The 20,534-nt window shown below is 36.4% G+C and overlaps 1 protein-coding gene across 12 annotated transcripts in view; it reads right to left on the minus strand.

Annotated features, from left to right (window-relative positions):
- The window catches only part of PPFIA2 (PTPRF interacting protein alpha 2), a 333,097-nt gene that overhangs the window by 147,946 nt on the left and 164,617 nt on the right, over positions 1–20,534 (minus strand). For 6 of the 12 annotated variants that reach the window (XM_050324727.1, XM_050324724.1, XM_050324725.1 and 3 more), the window contains one exon: positions 4,264–4,326. The exons of the other annotated variants lie outside the window; for them this stretch is intronic. In XM_050324727.1, the coding sequence (XP_050180684.1) occupies positions 4,264–4,326 (63 nt within the window). The remainder of the gene's footprint in view (positions 1–4,263; positions 4,327–20,534) is intronic. 12 annotated transcript variants of the gene reach the window in all.

A 20,534-nucleotide genomic window follows, 5' to 3' on the forward strand; every position in this document is an offset into this window, starting at 1 on the left:
CTGAGGAAAAAGCCTAAGAGGAAGGGTTTTACTCAGTAATGAATAGCTACATAAACAGTTTCCAATTATCAGGAAACTAGGGAATTTAAGAATGGTTAAAACCCTTTGTAATTATTCACCAAGTTTTGAATTACTTTTTTCAATTACATTATGCTCAGTGAAAGGCCGAGTGCAGATTTCCACTTCTTGCTCTTGCTCAAGGCTTTGTGCATTTGGATACCACGTAGATAGGCATTATATTTCTGAACAGGATTCTTTTGTAATTAACAGAATTTTTGGTTATTATTAATTATAAATTCAAAAATCAGAAAATAATAGAACAGTTTGGGCTGGAAAGGATCTTAAAGATCATCCAGTTCCAATCCCCTGCCATACACAAGGGCACTTTCCACTAGACCAGGTTGCTTAAAGTCCCCTCCAACTTGGCCTTGAACCCCACAGGGATGGGGTATCCACAACTTCTCTGGGCAACTTTTTCTAGTGCCCTAACAATCTGATAAAACTGAAAAGAAACTTGAGGAATTAAAGTATAAAAAATAATCTGCATACAATAAACTATCAATGACAATTGTTTGGAAGTCCAAAACAGAACAAATACTGCATCTCCTTATTGATAGAGTTAAGAATTTGGTTGTTTGCACCTATTTATAAAGAGAGCATCTAAAAGTAAGGCCTCATAACCATTTGACAAAGACTTAGGGTATAAGCAAGTAATAATGGCAAAACCTTTTTTCATGCCCTTCACAGCTAAACTGAGCTATTTTCCCCTTTTGAAGGAAATTAACAGTAGTTTTAAACATGAAAGTTTTTATTTTTCATGTATTTGTACTAGAAGTGAGAACTCACAATTTTTATTAAAGAATTTAAGAATTCATTTTAGTTCATGGACAAATTTCAGGGGAAATATGACAGCCTAGTCTTTTAACCGGATTGCAAGATTTTCCGCTGTTACTTACACAGGAATTACAATTTTTTTTCCAAGTTTCAGCTTTGAAAATGGTCTCTGATGACTAGGTTAAGATATTCAATTCACCTAACCTATTGTTTAAGTTGAGAGAAAAAGACATCTCCATCCAAGCTATCTTAAGAGGGGATGATTCTTCAAATGGTATACCTTGTTTTCTTTGATGAAAGTGGCTGCATCATAGCTCAATTGAACTCCAGGTTTTTAGGAAACTATAGTCAGGTGAGGTTAGTCTTATCCTAAAAATCATCTTAAATTGGGAAAACAGGGTTTGTATTATGTAATTTCAATCACCTACAAGAAAGGTATCTAAGTCAAGATGCCTTTTTAGGTCATTGTTTTAGTCAATTGTTTTATCAATACTGATACCTTCAGAGAGCCAAGAAGTAAGACTGGCTCTAGCTTACACCATCTCTAAAGCAGAGACAAAAACATTAAATTCAACATTAAGACAGGAAAATCAGGAGATGTAGCTAGAAGAGCATTTAATGAGTTCTAAGTTTTATGCCTTTTCTTGTCGAGATTGATGCATTTCTTTTCAAGGAAATGTTATTCCATTCTTTTAAGAAAGCATCTATTTATAACCTGCCTTAATGTACTTTCCAAAAGATGAAAAAAAGCTTAAAGATCCCAAACAATTTTGAAGTGATATCATAGTGTCGTGGGTTTGCTGACCAGCCACTCCCTGGGGCTGAAAATAGTTTTTCCAGGTGGATTTCTGGAGCAAAGCCAACCAAAAATTCTAGTAATGCCTTTGCCAATTACATATTTAAGAAAATGGAAGAGAAGGGTTGTGGGGCAGAAGAAAAATGGGAGAGCCAGCGTAGCAGCCAGCCCTGTTGCGCCCAGGCGTGTGTCCCCCGCCACCCCAGGCCAAATCTGGCCCAGGCAAGGGGTGCCAGGCCCCCTTCTCTCCTGTAATGGAGTAGAGAAAAAACTGCTGCAGAAGGAATTTCAGGCAGAGAGATAGTGCAGCCTTAAAGGTCAAAGCTGACAGCCAGAGGAGAGAGAAGAGAACCCCGAAAGGAGGGGCTCCTTTTCTCCCTCCTCTCTCTCTCCCTTCAGCAGGGAAGAGACTGAAAACTAAAAACCCCTGCCACCTGTAGAAGACTGTTGGGGAGCAGAGACCCCCTTCTGCAGCTCACGAAGGAGCCCACACCAGAGCAGAGGAGTGCATGAAGAAGATGTGACTCCGTGGGAGGTCTAAGATGAAACAGAGTCCTGCTGAAGACCTGTGGCACGTGGAGAGAGAAACCTACGCTGGAGCGAGTGGGCTCGGGTAGGACCTTGTGATCCCAGTGAGGGATCCATGCTGGTGCAGATGAATTTGTGACCCTAAGGAACAGCAGAGAATGGAAGAACTGTTGCCCGAAGGTGGACTCACGCTAGAGAGGTCCATCAAGGACTGTCTCTTGTGAGGAGGGACCCCACAAGAAACAGAGGTGGACTCAAAAGCCACTGTCCCTTGTATCTGTGGGAGGATCATGGTAAGGCAAGTGTCCCCTTGCAGTCCATGGAAGACCCCACAGGGCCTGGGTAAGCCCCCAGCCTCTGGTCTTAGTCCAGGACGGGGTAAGCCTGGCCCTGAGGTCAACATAGAAGAGAGAGAGAGAAAGACAGTTCCAGTTGCTGTGAATCGGAGCTGTCCTCCTAGAGATAATAAAAGAAAAACTTTTGAGTGCTGCAAAATTATTTAAAAGACCTGTAGCTCCGGAAATGGAGAAAGAGACTGCTTCTCCTCCTGAACTGATACAAGGGGGGAGGAGTATTTCTGTAAATTCTTAGCACTTTTGCCAGTTAGAATTGTTGTATATATAGTTCTTTAGTTTTTGTCTTTCTAGTAATAAATCTTAATATTATTCTCCCGACATCAGATCCTTTTTGTCTGTGTAAAACTTCTCTCAACTTATAGTAATTGTGTGGGGGGTGAGAGAAAATTGGACCAGAGCAAACCCTCAACACATGGAGTTCTATAACTAAATGGAAAGAGTGCATTTTTCCATGCTCAGCAATTCTGTCATATCTTTCATATTACTATTTTCCATTAAAAATGGTACTACTGCAGACTGGAATACTACAGTTGCATTGGAGAAGTTAAAGTCATGTTGAAAATCTAGAAGAGATTGGAGATTAATCATACATTATGTATTGAAGAAGTGTTTTTCCTTTACATAGGAAATCGAACACTGTAAATCATTGCCAAGAATTTATAACACTGGTCTACTGAAGGAATTTATTCAGAATCATTCCACAGTGATTCAGATAGCCAGATGCAGTATCTTCTAAGAATGCAGTATAAGGAATTTGTCTGTGTTCTCCTAAGAGCATAAACTTTCCGGAAAAAAAGAGTGGTTTAAGATGATGATTTTTTTTTTAACAGACAGGGAGGACAAATTCACTTCTTGCCAATAATAAATCACACTATTTTTTTCTTTTTGTCTATTAGTTACTTTAACTAGATTGTGCTTTTACTTTGATTATTTGGTATATTTTCAAAGAACTTAAGATGATGGAAATATTTATCCAGAATTCCTTCTGCTAGTTCCTCTATAAACATGATAATCTATAGCTGAAAAAGAAATTATTAAACACATTACATGATTTAAAAAAAAAGTTCTATAAAATAGTTTATTTTCTCTGGGATACATCCCAGTTTTCCTTCATGTACCCCCATTACTGTATAAGAGTTCAATTTTGGACCAACAACTTTCCATTATCTGTATAATTTTGGTAAAAAAAGATAAATGACCTATTATACTACAAGTGAATAATTTGCTTCTTTTGTTAACTGGATACTATTCTTATTCTACCTTTCATAAGCAATAGTAACTCCTCCATCCTTCTATTTTAAGTCATGGTATGTATTTGTCTAAACATGAAAAATGAAATTACCTTCCTTTCAAATTTATTATTACACATCTTTCTATCAAAGCCCAATTTAAAACAAGATTATGTAGAATAAATATAGCCTCTCACTGCTTTTCTCATTTTGTCTATTGCTGTTCTAGATTTCAACTGACAGGAGCATTGAGCTGGCTGGGAAGCAAGGTAAATGCAGAAGGAACTATGAATATATTATCATTATCTTTATTTAGCTGCACGATCAAACTGCATATACAGTAATTTTGTAATTTTGGTAGGCTGAGACCTCACTTGTAGTACAATATTCATTGAACCTGAAATATAAAATGTGAAGTAACCTCAAGATGCACAAGCTTCTGTGGGCAACAAAATATCAAATTCACGTAAGGAGGCTTCACATTTAAGTTACGCAAAAAACCAAGATATTTTGAACATACATTAGGGCAGGATATGGTCCTTTGAATGTTATTCTCAATGCTCGTACCAGCAGCAACCGTCATCTGAAAAAGGGGGCAACAGAGATTCTGCTGAATGGAACAGAATTTTGTACAGTGCTACAGTATATTTATATTACACCATACCAACAGATGAATGTTATTGTCACTCAAACAAGCTGATCTAACAGAACACTAATATGGCTCAACTGAAATTCACATAAAGAAATTGAAAGTATTGTTACATCTCCTGGCTCATGAGGTAATGAGAACAACCAAATAGTAACTCACTTTTGTGTTCTGCACTGCACTGACAGAAGTGGACTCTGAAGTACTGTCAAATAGTCAGAAAAGTATGGAGAAATAATCACAGCTCCATGGCTGACTTTAATCTGAGGACTATACATAAAGACAATTGTGAGGTTTAAAGAAAGTAAGAAAACATCTTATGGAAAGACATCAAAGGGAATTAACTTATTATGCACAATTTACCTATTAAATTGATGATTTTTTCATGCTGTCTCACACTTCCTAGTTGCACAAAAAAATCATAAGAGTGGAAAAATAGTAGGAAAGAAGCTATGTTCATTTAAAAATCTGGAAGTCCTTTCAGCTATCTGAAGAATGTATTTTAGCACTGAATGCTATTTTTCCTCTTTTTTCATGACTTGTTTATTTTTGCAGAGCCCAGATTCTTCTTTAGAAAGACCTTGTCTAGTAAGCAATCTGATCAGATGATATTTTTTCAGATTTCAACATTTACTTCAGAAGAAATTAACAGCAGAAATTTTCAAAAAGTTCCAGATGTAAAAAACCAACAGTTCTAGATTAAACCTTTAAACAACTTATTTCCGTTGTTGAGACCATATGTAACAATACATACAATGTTCATGCTAATTATAGTTGAGCTTCATCATTTCTTAATGAAAATACTGACCTAAGTTTTTTTTCTGTGACTGTTAACCAATCAGTAGAGTAAACCTGGTATTTACACCAGACAAAAGACAGTATTTTTTTGCTAAGGTATTTTCAATAGTACAACATAACATATGGAAAATACAACATACTACAAAATGTATTTTATAATGAATTTACTGTTTTAATTTATGAGGAAGTTAAGCCTGACTATATTATGGTTTACTTTTTCAGTAAACAAAAACATACACATTAGTAATATATTTAACAACAGTCACAGGCATGGATCCATGTCCATGCATCTACAAACCACACGTTTCCCATGATCTTCACATTGTGATTTATAACAGGTTTTAAATATTTGAAAGTTTTAAACTCTCAATGTTTTAGAGAAGAATGATGCAGTCACATAAAAAAGAGTAAATTTTGAATTTTAAGCAAATGTATGCTGACAAGTCCTTAACTTGCTTCTGTCAGATTTCCCTTCTTTAGTTTTACACTCTTAAATATTTAAAAATATTTTTATAATGATTCTTTTTATTGTTGGGGGTGGTGGTTCTTGGGTTTTTGGTTGGTTGGTTGGTTGGTTGGTTTTTTGGTGGTTTTTTTGGTTATGTTTTTTCTCCTTAAAGGAGATTTCATTTCACTTCACCTTGAAAAGAACATTTCCATGCAAGGCAACTTCATGGTCAGTTCATGTATCATGTTTAGATATATCTCTAATACCACCATTGCTCCAGAATTTTGTAAGGAAAATACAGTCTGTATGTCAGCATGGCACTGTTTTTAAATAAACAATACTTCAGCACAAGAAACACACACACTATAAACTTTATGCATTCAATCTCATGCATCTTTATTTAATAGTGGTTTAATACTTCTTAAATTTAATCTCAGCGTTTATATAAATACACAAGACTAATAAAGTGTTGAGACAAATGCATCTGGATTATTGTGTAAATAATTCACAAATTTTTGCACATTTTAATTTCTGTATCTCATAGATTATGTTTTTTGATAATTTTGCACTTACATGTAAAACTGTAGATCTACTGTATACTTTTGACTGCTGCATCTGAGCTCTATTAACTGATTAATCTTTGCTGTCTGTCACTGTTAACAGCAATATTCTCTGAACAACTTTAGCCTAATTTTTCAATTTATCTTGTAAACAATTTTCCCCCTCTTTCCTCTTGTAAAATTGTGATTAGAGACCTAGTGACAAAAGGTATAAAATTAATTTTATTGAATTCCATTATACTGAATTCTAATTAATTCAGTTCTAACAGATGATAGATTTAAACTCCAGTATTTTGACTCTTCAGGCCTACCATGGGAGCTGTACATATTTGGAAATGAGAGATACCTGATATTTCAATGCTATAAGGCTATTTCTTTATAGCTATGATAATTTCCTATCCAACTGGACTTATAATACCTAAAGTGTCAAGTGTAAGAGAAGACAAAAGGAAAATATTCAATAAAAAGTTAAATATTTGTGCATTACTTTTAAAATTGTTTGTCTTCAAACTGTGTATGTTGAGGCAAATACATCGTTTTGTCATGAAGATTTACTTGCAACCATTTGAGATACAAAATCTATGAAAGTTATGCAGTGTAAGTACTGCAGCAATTCCTATCTCACACACATTGATAAAATATTTATTCCACTCAGGAATACACCTAATAGTATAGCATCAACTTAGTATTTTGTACCTTAGTAACTATAAACTATTAGAACTAATATTAATGAAGCTTTCTATTACAGTTTAGACTTTGTCCTGCAGAAAATGCATATGTATTAAAATTCATCAGAGGAGAAAACAGGGTTAACAGGGAGAGAAAATTCTGAAAATGAATCTCTAGAACATGCATATGTTCTTGCTTGGGATGAGAGCTTCAGCTACTATTTACCATGAACCACATAGAGGAGGGGCAGATCCTCAAGGTGTATCCTAATGATACACTCAGAAATGTCTACAGTCTCCTTCTTGTCTCTTTGGGTTTCTACGTAGAAAAGCCTTGTGTGAGACTGTGATACATCTGAAAGCATTTCCAGAAAGTGCATCACTTACGAAATTCCCTCTAGATGCATGAGTAGCCAAACTAAACTCCTAGAGTTCCCAAGACTGCATCAGAGAATAATCACAAATAATGGCCCACATATGCACCAAACTGGCCTGCATTTCACAACTAGATGGAAATGGTGGAAAAGAGCATATGAGACTATAATTTCAAGTTTCTGTGAAAGCACTACAAGTTTTAGCTAAATCTGTAAATTAACCTATGAGAAATAGGTGAAAATTCATGAAGTCCAGCACTGATATTCCTGAGCTTACAACATGTAGCAACTGCAATTTTAACTGGCTAGTTACACTGGGCTTTCAAGTGATTTTGCTGTCCAGGTTACTTGAAACAAGCCATATTTTCCTAAATACCAACATCATTATAATCCAAACTTTCTTAGCAAGTCCTCAGTCAAAGCTCTGATAAAGCAGGAACTCCTGCACTCAGTTATGATGTGAGCAGTACAGCTCTAATTTCATGGTTATGTCAAAAATAAGGACAGGTAAAAAAAGAAAGTCAAGTTTCATATAGAATTCTATCAAAAGCTACTGAAAAATTCAAAGATATTAACTGAATAAATTTAACTGAAGATAACTGAAGATAACTGAAAATACCTGAAGAAACCCAGAATCTTCCCCAGTTCTTTTTGACTTCTATAATTTAGGTTTCTGACAAGTGGAACCTACTTAATAGAAAATAATTATAACCCTGCTCTCAGGAAAAAAAAAAAGAGCCTCCCTCAGAGCAATATTTGTACATATATATGCACACAGACTATACATAAATTAATATTTTTTTTTTATGCTTCATGATGATAGCCTGTAGAAAAAAAAGTAAAAAGAAGTAACAGAAACCACCCTCTACAGCCATCTATATCAATACTAGCTCTCTAGTATGTACATTGACTGCACACACTTAGCTTTGCCCATGGAATTGCTCCCACTGAAGTCCAGGGACCTACTTATCACTGCAGAATTAAATCTACATGTAAGAATTGGCAAGATCTATACTTTGAAACCCAATATGTAGAAAGACAGACCTTGCAGTCTGTATGGCAGACTCGCCACAGTACTGCTCTGTGACATAGTAAGGCGAGATAAAACTTCATTAAGAGACCATTTTAAAGAGAAAATAAGATTCATATTTATTTGTTTACTTGTATCACACTGACTGAACTTTCCACTTATTCTTCAACTAATCCCTTTCAAAATATTTAAAGATGTGAATGCAGAAAACCATCATAGTTAAAATAAAATCTTATATTTACAGAATGAAATATTTACATTATTCTCATAGGAGAAATTTATTATAACAAATAAAGATTCAGAACAGTGATCACAGAAGCAGAGTTTGAGTTCATATAGCCATTAAAACATCTCAGGATCATGCCTTTCGGCTGTACTGAGGCACAGAAATAATTCAGGCATGTATTCCATCATTAAAAATTTAGTTAATAAAAAGAACCTAGGAATGAAGTGTCTGAATAGTTCTTAGTCAAAAACCGAAAATATTTCCTTGCCTAATTGTCCAAATTTCCTCCACATAAAGTCTTTTCAGACTACAAGTTATGGTTTTTTATTACAAGTACAGAAAACAAAGAATCACAAAATCATCAAGGTTGGAAGAGACCTCACCATCCAACCATCACCCCTAAATCATATACCCAAGTGCTACATCCAGATGCCTCTTAAGCACTTCCAGAGATGGTGACTCCATTACCTCCCTGGGCAACTTATTCCAATGTCTAACCACTCTTTCAGTGAAAAAAAATCTTTTAATATCTATTCAGAACCACTCCAGGGATGGTAACTTAAGGTCATTTCCTCTCATCACTAGAGACACGGCAGAAGAGACTGACCCCCACCTGGCTACAACCTTCTCTCAGGTAGTTGTAGAGAGCAATAAAGTTCCCCTCAAACCTCCTTTTCTCCAGGCTAAACAATCCCAGCTCCCTCATCAGACTTGTGCTCCAGACCCAGCTTTGTTGCCCTTATTGGGAAATGCTCCAGCACCTTAATGTCCTTTATGAAATTTGATATTGTGTAAAAATATGAAACTATATGAACATGTTGGAATGTTATGCTGATTAGTTTTCAAACTAGGTCTGTGGAAATCATGCTGACTATTCTTTTTTTCTGTCTAATGAAGCATGAACAGTATGATATTTACATTCCAGGTTCAGTTCCAAGTCATTTTATTGATGACTAGCACTGAAAAGAAGTTAGGAAGGAAGGAAGGAAGGAAGGAAGGAAGGAAGGAAGTTAAAGAGAATGAAAAAGAACAATTAAAAAAAAAAAGGAAAATAACGAAAGACAGTGTTTTACTGCACTCCCTGAAATCCTGCTCCTATAATCAACGAGTTGCCAGACCTATCCCCAGCCTACAATACTAATCTCCCTTCTCATCAATGCTCAGGCTGTGGGGAAGGAAGCTATAGCAGTTTACACATGTGTATATACTGCCCTGCAGTAAGACATAGTTTAGGAAGGTGTGTTAGGACTGATGCTAAAATGTGCACATTGTCCCTGGAGATCAGACCTGCTGACAGATCCAGGTTAGATAGAGCCTGAGCACACCTGAGGATCCTATGCAGGTTTCAGAAATCTCATAAATATCATAAATCTCATAGTGAGAGAGAAATCTCAAAACCAGGATATGGATCGCAGGGACTGTCAGAGCTTTGTCAAAGGCAAAACTAAGTCAAAATTCTGAAAACATTCAATTAGTCATACTTGCTCTAATTTGAAAACTTTGCATCCTATAGTCTCATTCTTACTGCATATGACTACAATCCCATGCCTAAATAATTTTCTACAGCAGCATACAGCTTTGATTGACCCATAAAAGTCAGGTGAAGCCTATTCAGAATCTGTTCCTGTTCTAATCCTCAGATTTCTACACCGAGAAAAAAACAGGGCAGTGAATCATAGCTTATTTTGTAGTAATGCATATTTCCCTCATTTCCCTGAAACCATGTACCAGAACGTCAAGTCCTCTTCAGACAGACAAGTTGCCCACTGATCACCTGGAAGCAGGATGAGGCAGAAGGAAACGTGCCCCTGGATGAGCACAGAATGCAGCACCTTCTTGCGCTGCTGAGAGACATTCTGCTCTGCCTAGGCTGTAGACACAGTTATTCTGCATGAGTGTGAGCAAACAACAAGGAGTAACTGGTACCACTTTTCTAGCTACAACCTCATTCTACAAGCCCAGCAAATATGTCTAACATTGATGCACATAGTTTTCTCATAGTCTGTCCTCTCAGAGAAAAACATGTACAGATACACAGATACCTGCAGTCTGCAAAGTGTTTCGGTAGAACTGTTCTTAGTTTGGTTGTTTCTTTTGAATGTTTATCCTTCAGGAGAAGACATCGCTGAAAGAAATCAGCTTGCTCCTGGAGATACAAGTGGGACAGGCATATGATAGTGCTAATTCCTTGCAGATTTAATGCTACTCTGTTGGCCCAGCTTCCAAGCAATCTGTCTCACTGTACAGCATTTGCAGGTCTTGAACAGGTTAGAGCCATCAGATGCACTCCTGCTGTCTTATGGCAATTATTATTTAAAGTAATTTGTATTACAACTTGCTATAATTTATATTATAATTTGATATGTTATAACTTTGCTAGGCACTGTGCAAGTATAGCTCTGAGAATATTTCTTCTACGAACAAAGGCAGAAGGGAATGTTTCATGTGTGTATAAACAACGTATCCTTGGGATACATGTACATTAGTTGCATGCACTTTGGTGGTTTTGTTCTATTGGTGTCCCTGTGTGAGTATAGAAGCCTAATTCACAGACTTCAGGAGCAGTATTTTTCTTTGCATCTAAAAAACACCCCCTATGTCCCCCAGTTTTTTGAGAGACCAAAAGACACCCAAATACCAAACAAGCATACAGTAGTGCAAGAATATATTTACAATTAACACACAGTTTCAGGAACTGAGGCTACTTATGATGCTGCCAAGCAGCATCAAAGGCAAATTAACAAGATTTTGGGCTTTTTCTTGTCTGTTCATAATGCCTTGGGCAACAGCCAGATGTCAGAAATCAGTTCAGGTTCACATTAACGTCATTTGAAAAATGAGCAGTGACAGATGCAGGCAGCAAGACTACACCTTGAAATACAGCCCAAAGGTGGAAGATATCAGTGGAGAGGAGGTGGAGGCACTTACACTGAAAATAAAGAAGAAGCTGTTAAGTGAGGAAAACGCAAACCAAAAGCCTGTCTTTTACTATCCTCTGAAAGAATCTGAAAATTAGAGTATCTATGGGATTGAAAAGTAAGTATTATTTACATGAAACCTTACATATAGATTAACCTCTTTGTACTGCACCAGGGAAGGGAAACAATGTGTTCATCCACAGAGTCCATGGAGTTAAAAAAACCCAAATGCAAAAAATCTATACAAGTAAAATACAAAACCAAAGTTCATCTGTTGTTAAGGAAACTTTCCTGTCTGACCATCCAGGAGCCATTCTGTACCACATCTGCACCACCTGAGCTGGGACTGAAGCTCCTTCACAGCTAAACACCCCACACTGAAACAGTCAGACCAGGTTTCCTTACAAGCTTGACTCCAGGTTTCCCATAGTAGAGTCTCAGACATCCAGATCCTTAGAATTATTTAATTATTTAGAATTATTTAATCTTGGTACAATAACTAAACAACAAAATAACAGCCTGACCTGGATGCCTCCAAGGAGGGACCCTGAACAAAGAAAACCCTGGGTTCTTATACCTCACAGTTCAAGCGTTCAAAAGCCTCTCTGTTCCTCCTGATTCTCTGGCTCCTGCTGTGTCTCTGAGTGTCCAGTCACCTGCTAGGGCCACAAGTCCCTGTGCATAAGAGAGCAGTTCACAGCCCCTTCCTGGGGCTCTGACCACCCAGAGCTCTGCCTGCATCTCACACTGCAGCTTCACATTGATCTACCTTCACTGAACTTATTTCTCAACACTACCTTAGGATGTAAGGCATATAAAATTGGTTATTCCTCTCCAGTAAATACAGTTCAAATGTAGATTAGGTTATTCCTCTCCAGTAAATACAGTTCAAATGTAGATTTCTACATTTGATAACTTGGCTAAGTGGGAGAGGGAGACTAGCCAGTCTTTCCTTGGAAGCTTTAATGAAAAACATTATTAAGAAGCATATGTTAATTCTAATTGTAAACAGAAGAACTGGACACAATTTCGATTTAAATTAAACATGAAACTTTGCAAGTGAAGACTAGCAGACTGAGGATTGTGTGTCTTTATGTATTAAACCAGAGTGTTTATCCACAAAAGCTTTTTAAAACTCTTTTTCAACTGTCATTTTTGACACTGGTTTATAACTCAATACCACACTGACTGAAAGCCCAAATTTAAAATGCTGCAAGAAAAATATAAGCTTGGGGATTTTTTTTAAGTTGTTTATTTTCCCCATATGCAATATTCCCTTCAGCTACATGAAGCAAAAATCAGAGTAAATTTCCCAACTGAATGCATAGGAACAGTTATGTCTTTTTAATGAAAATAAACAGAAATTGATGTTGAAAATCTGTTGAAAATAATGACAAATGTGCTTGAACTTGTGTACACCAGGAAACCCGAAGAAAAGGAGCAAGATGGGCATGTCCACAAGCCTAGTTTCCTTTGCTATGCTGCTACTAGTCCCTGATGCTGCAGCAAGCAGTGACCAAGGAATGGTCCAGGGAAGAAAAGGTTTCCTGGTACCTATGATCTTGTTTCTCTGCATATCTAGCCAAGCAACAAGATTTTCAAGTGTAACAATAATTATCATGCCTGTATAAAACTGAGATGACAGCACAGCTTAAAACAATAAATTCAAGAGTACACACTTCACTGACTACAATGAAAAGAAATATAATAAAAAGAGTAAAACATTACCCTGGCAACACTTACTCAAACAACCAAAAAATTAGCTTCAAAGCATCGCTGGATAAATATTGGCTATATTTTTTTCTGTCTCCGTGCCACAGCAACATGAAAGACTGCAGATCCAGACAAAGGCAAATCTCTTTGAGTACATCATAACTACAGGTACAGACAAATGCATATATAAAAAATACAGAATCTAGTTTGCATAACAGAGGTATTTTATTGATTAGTGTAAAAATCCAAACTTAAACCATGAGATCTGACAACATTAATAAATTTTTTTAATTTTAATAAAAATTAGAATTTGTTTAACATTATCTTGAGGCTAAAACAAAGGATGTAAAATGTTTATTTTACATCCTATCATCACAGAAAAGTTGGCAACTGTATCAACCTAGTAAATTGTTATATGACTTCATCTGTATGTTAGTTTTATAATCTAGAAAGTGTTCATATAACTACAAAGGGAGAAGAAAGATATGAGCTAGTAGGTCCCAGAAGAATCCACCTAAAACATACAGCCAGCCATCATGATGTAATGAAGATCTTAGGTTTGTTAATAGGGTAAGTTTTCTAACAGTTGAGAAAGGGCACATCGAAGAACCCTGATTGGTTAAAAGACCAGTTTTACAGAGAGGAAATTGAGATAGTACAGATTAATAAATAGCCACTGTGACCCAGAATCCATACCAAGAAAGTGGAAATTGAATTATTTGCACATCTTACCTAATTCAAATGTAATTCAGAGTACTCAAAGTTAGATACCTGACCTCTGGGAGAGAAAAACAGGTACCTTCAAAGATGACTCTTAACATCTGAGTGACTGACTAAAATTAGATTGTTTGAAAATAGCACTGTCATCTCTTAGCCAAAAAGCCACCAGCCTTGCTTCCGAAGGAATGATAAGTATAGACAAGGCATTTTATTATTTAATTGCATTTTTCTTGACAAAACACAGTACTTTGCTTTGAAAAGCCATTTCCTCACCATTGCAGCAGCATCACTGCTCACTGGCAAGCACAGGGAAGGAAAACTTTAACAGTTTCCAAATGCAGTGGATTTTCTGATTAGTGCTAAAAATCATAAAATCATAGAATGATTTGGGTTGGAAGGGATATTAAAGATCATCTAGTACTAACTACCTGCTGTGGGCAGGGACACCTTCCACTAGACCACGTTGCTGAGAGTCCCATCCAAACTGGCCTTGAATACTCCCAGGGATGGGGCATCTGCAATTTCTCTGGACAACTTGTTCCAGCGTCTAACCACCCTCACAGTAAAGAATTTCCTCCTTATATGTAATTTAAACCTACTGTCTTTCAGTTTGAAGCCATTCCCCCTTGTCTTGTCACTACATGGCCTTGTAAATAGTCTCTCTGCAGCTTTCTTGTGGGCTCCCTTCAGGTACTAAGATTAGGTCAGTCAGTTGAAGCATGGTGCTAATAGCACTCAAGGTCATGGGTTTGATCCCTATATGGGCCATTCACTTAAGAGTTGGACTCGATAGTCCTTGTGGGTCCCTTCCAACTCAAGAAGGGACATAGTTACACAGTGCATCCTACTGGGAGGATGCAATTATATCACTTTGAGGTCTTCCCTTTTCCAGGTTGAAAAATGCCAATTCTCTTAGCCTTTCCTCACAGCAGAGGTACTCCATCTCTCTAATCATCTTGATGGCCCTCCTCTGGACTTGCTCCAATTGATCTATGTCCTTTCTGTGCTGGGGACCCACCACATCCCTGTCAGAGGGAAGCAGAGATGAGTTTCCATTTCAAAATACAAATGAGCTGTTAACAGAGACCAAGGGAATGTCTAGACAATCACTAAAGGAATAGTGACAGCAATATTTTCCTTTCAGTGTGTAAGGAATATGTTATAGGTTTTAACTGCAACAAACTTATTCCAGCTTGGAAATACTAAACCACCTCCTAATTCCTCTGAATATTAAATCCTTCCCTCAAGATGTTCTATATTTCAGTCGCAAATGGTGCTAAAAGGTCAACTTTAATGTAACCTGCAATATCACAATTCCACATAAAACATAAAGGTAAAATGTCTCACAGGTATTAAATACTGCAGAACACACAATTGCAAATATGTAGATGACAGTAAAGCTACAAATAGAGGTATTGCCAGCTCTTAGCTTGTTGAAAGCACGAAGTAATTCAACTTCATAGAACTTGAAATGATCCAATTAACTTTTTATTTCAGTGTGTTCTAAACTAAGTTGCATCAGCTTGCATATACCATCAGTTAACAGTGTGCATAAATAGTCAGCCTTGTTAAGCTAAATCACAGAAATGTCTTCAAAGGAATATCTTAAAAGCAATGAAGACAGCATATGCACTTGATAGGGGAAGGAGGATGGGAAACAGATAACTGTCTTTCAGTTTCTGTTTGCAACGATACACCTTGGGGTGACTCATAACATGATGTTCCCAAAAGTAGAAAGCCAGAAGTGCCAACAGGACAGTCACATTTCAAAATTTGTATATGCAATACAAGTGTTTCCCTAGCTAGTTGCCTCTGACTGTAAGAAAGTATCCCAAAGGGTGACAGTTCTCTACAGGCCTGAAGGGTGTAGTTCAATGAAGTGTATTTTGTAACTAAAAAATATCTTCAGTTAGTAATGACTTAACTGATTTTAAGGTATATTTATCTAATATAATTTTTATGTATATGGAAAAGGTTTTTTGTAAGATCCACTGTGGATTTTTTTTATCACATCCATCCATCCATCCATAAGACTTCAAAACAACATGATTAATTTCTGACCTTTTTTCCATTTATTTATTGCTTGCATTTTGGTTCATGACTTTAATTAGACTTTAATTAGAATGGGACACTGCAATTTTTGGAGTTAGAAACATTACTTCAAATTGTAGCCACAAGAACTTAAATAGTTGTTACAGGAAATAAGCTCAAGAAAAATTGGTTACCAAAAAGATGACATTTAGTCAATTCTTTATATTTCAACTTAATATTGTAATTGACTAGATTGTGTTTTAAATACAGTAATATTATATTTCAACAATATGAAAAAGAAAAGCTATGAAGAGTTTCACCATATACGTATTAAGTAACACTATCTCCAGACAATGGCTTGACACATGAACTTGTGTGCATCAAAGGAATACATGATTAACACTGACAGAAGACACAATTAATAATATATGAGTCAGAAGTGTAGTGGTTTTAATCATTAACATGACATCAGTTGTGGAAGATACATAGATGTGAAAGATACATACATTATATCAATACATGCATTCCTTTGATAGTCTTAGCTATGAGTGTCATATAACCATATTTAAAGCTACTGGTTTTTCTAGTTCAAAAGGAAGTACTGGCTTTTCTAGTTCAGAATCTCACTCTTTTTGTCAATGTCTCTACCTCTTTTGATGCAATTTTAACAGCTTTATTGTTTTACTCATCCAGCTGTCTCAAATGCAATTATAAGATTAATGATAATTATCTATAAGAAAAAAATCAATACATTTTGCAACCATATATAATACTGAATAATTCAGTAGCATATAGTGAGAGAAGTAGCCCAATATTTCTACAATAAGACAGGAATTTTAAGGAAATCATAGTTATGATTTCAATTTGTTTTGAAAACATATTCTGTTTCAGCCATCATCTCAGTAAAACTTCAAACATTATACTTGCAAATTTGTTTAAGACAGTTTAGGTGGTTATGCAGCTTCTTCAACTCCATAGAATCATAGAACTATTCTCATAGTTTGGGTCTGCCTTTCAAATTTTGATAAACTTGAAATCCTGTTACAAACAACCAAACTGTTAAAAAAAGAAAAGAAAAAAAATATGTATGTGACATTCCAGGGTGACTTATTTAGCAACCAAGCACTAACACTGTCTGTCTCCTGTCTCTACTGTGATCCTGCAAGATCATCATTCCTTTACTTCTGTCTTAATCACTAAGAGCATTTTCAGTACAAGATGGAGCCCTATGTCCATCCACAAAACAACTGAGGGATTCACACCACAGGGAGCACAGTCATGTCTCTACCATTTCCAAAATGCAGATAGGAACCAAAGTCTGCTGCTATTCAGGTCAATGTCCACAGGATTAAGATCACGAATACTTGTGAACTTTAATAATTCCTATTAGAATTATTCCTCTTTTACATGTGGCTATCTCCTCCAGAAGAGAAACTTATCTTCGCACTGGTTTGGACACTTCCCACAGTAATGGTGTACTTGGATTTTCATCCTTGTCCTGCTCAGTTGTTATACATGTGTTGCTCGGTGCAAGCAGGAGATAGCACAGGTCATGGAATAGCTTGGCTGCTGTACCCTCTTCCAGAAGATGGCAAATGTTCTCAAGCACAGAAGGAATCTAAAAGCTGCTTGGGTGTAATGCCTGATCCTGAATTAAAGTCACAACTACTAAGCAATAGGTAAAAAAGAGGACCATACCACACATTTTTATTTTACCTAATTTCTCTACATAAACTATCAGCTTTGTACCCAAGTATCTTACTTTTTTCTGATGAAATTCTTATTAATTGTACAATTAAAAGTTGCACTTATAACTCTGATGAGGAGCCATAAAAGCAACCTGATTAGAAGGGAAAATTACTGAGTAGAAGAAAATATCTGCTGAACTACTAAGAGGCAACATGACTACTAGCCTGGTAGCTCTTAGCCTGGGAACCAGGCCTGTGATTCAGAAGCATTTCTGAGAAGCACAGCTGGCACCTTTGAAGCACAGCTGGGTACACAGAAACCAGAGACATTCTGAGATACCAAAACCAATGAGGTGCAATGGTAACTTATTGTCTGAAAGCATAAAAAGTAGTCTTGGAAAAGGGGAAAATATTCTGAAAAAGTACTAATCAGGAACTGCCATTGGCTACTGCAGTTGCAAGAACAGAAAACAGTCCAGAAAAAAAATTATTTGGGACAGCTCCTTTTGTCCTCCCACTTCTGGGGTAGTTTGGACACACTTTTGGGATGGGTTGGAATACCCCTTTCTAGAATCTGCTTAATGCGCTCAGTAGCATGAATATATATATATATATATATATTTATATATACACATATTGGTAATCTGTCACAAGCATATTATATTATTGATAAGTTTGCTTCACCAGTTCTAAGTTTGTAGCAATATATATTATTTTAGACATATACTTGATTGCTACTTTGATTATTGCTATTATTGATCACTGCTGTACTATTGATTGCTGATAATTTGTAGTAGCTTGACACATATTTTGTTATTAATCATAGGTATACTTATTAATATTTACTTTTGTGACATTTGTGGTAACCTCTAATAAAGTCAAGATTTAAAGGATAAAGCTTCCATGTCCTAAAAACTCACAGTTGTAATCTCTACACACCTACAGGCCAGATAACCCTTTAGGTTGTGACAAGCTCAGAGTGGAATAGTTTTCCTCTTCCATTTTTGTATCATGCCGTCAAACAAAAAGATCAATTATTCACTGTCACTATAATAGTGATCTGAGACGATCAGATACTTTAGTGATAGGCTGGTATGAGGCTCATAATAAATGAAACCTTCTGCTTTTCACTGTCCTGAGGAATTAAAATTAACCCTTTTCACTTTTCCAGTTTGTATAAGACTCATCAATTTATCTTCATATTTGAACTTCTCCACTGAGTTGATGAGATACAGAAACAGTGCAACTGGTGCCTTTAATGAAAATCTGACTCTTATATAAATGCCTGGTTGGGTCTGTTACTCCAGTAATTTTATGATTGTAAGTTTCAAAGACTGAGTGTCAATTAATAGATGTGGGCTCCTCTATAGCCATCTATTTTTAATTCCATCAGAGAGGCTTAGTGTTAAACATGTGATGGAAGAAATGTTAGTCAGAGGAAAGCAGATGGGACAGCTAATTTTTCTTTCACAGTGTTTACACAATGATGAAATTTTGTTAACTCTCACAGCAGAAAAATAAGAATACCCTGCTCACATATAGCAGTATTCATCAGCAGGCTTTTAGATAGGAAATTGCTAAGTCCTGATCTGGTTTTATCACTAGGTCGCCTGTCAATAGAATGTACTAGTAAAGGTACGTATCTGCAGCCAGTGCCAGCAGCCCTCAAGCTTCAGGTGCTGCTCAGGTCTCCAGGCAGAATAAACTTCTTTGGTCTGTCCATCTGGAGCCTCCTGCTCCCCAAGTGTATGTGTAAGTTGCACACAGAATAAAAAATAGATTTTATTACTTATTCCTTATAAGTATAGGTAAGCAAAGAATAAAAGGAAGCCCAGCCCAGACTGTACCAACCAAACACAGAAACTAGACAAAATATGCTTGCCACAGAAGAACCCTGAATTTATCCTGAATTACCTAACCCCAGAATGGGAATCAGCGTAGCTGTACATGGTGTATGATGCCTATAAAGAAGGAGTGCTTGGTGACCTAGTAACAACCACAAAACAACCTAATTTTGTATACAAAGCAGGAATTTCTACACCTCTCTGTGCCATGCTCTGCTGAGGTGTTAGCTTCCTTGGGACTGCAGGCAGCTGTACAAACTCCTGGGGCTCCAAAACAGAAGAAATGGACTAACACCTTATATTAGTTGTTTCTAAGATCTCTGATTACTCAGTTGAGTCCTACCATAACCTTCAAAACTAAAAAAAGACAGAAACTTGCATTTAAACACATGTAGACAGAGATTCTTAAGTAAAGCTTTTAAAAAAGATGCCAGCATTGTGAACACAGTACACCAAGCCCTTATATTGTCAAGTTTCCAGCATTGCTTCTTAGCAATGTATATCTTATACTATATTAGAAAATACACTGAAACTTATATTATCATTGAGGTTATTAGTATAATACTATGGACTAAGCCAATGAGAAATCAAATGCAATGTTGTATGTAGGCTTATGTATGTATGTACGTAGGTTTACATTTGTTTTGAAGTACAGGGCTTCACTTTTAACCAAGCCATTTCCATTACGATAGCATCACATGTTGCAAATTAATGCTCTATTTGCACATAATGATCCAGATAAGAAATAATCCCTACAGCTGTCAGAAGCAGAATGAAAGAATCTACTGCTCTAAAGCAGTTCTACTGAACTTTAAGTCATATGTAATATAAACACTAAATCCTTGCATGCTGTGTAGAATAAAGTCATGCCACCCACATAAGAAAGCTGCTCCAAATGTGTTAAATTCAAAATGCAAGTAAGACAATCAAGTCAACTCCTTCAAGGTATGTGATTTGAGTTCTTGAACTTAGGTAAAGAGGAAGATGCAGACTGCAACTTCTCAAACCCATGTTATTATGGATGAAGAGTTCCCTGTAACACTTTGAACATACAAAACACAGCTTTAAGGCTTCCAAAATCTTCTTTTTTGTATGACTGGATCCATATTGAGAAACCAAAAGAACAA

This window comes from Myiozetetes cayanensis, unplaced genomic scaffold (assembly GCF_022539395.1).
Source record: "Myiozetetes cayanensis isolate MyiCay16 unplaced genomic scaffold, myiCay2020 scf3, whole genome shotgun sequence".
Taxonomy (NCBI): Eukaryota; Metazoa; Chordata; class Aves; order Passeriformes; family Tyrannidae; genus Myiozetetes; species Myiozetetes cayanensis.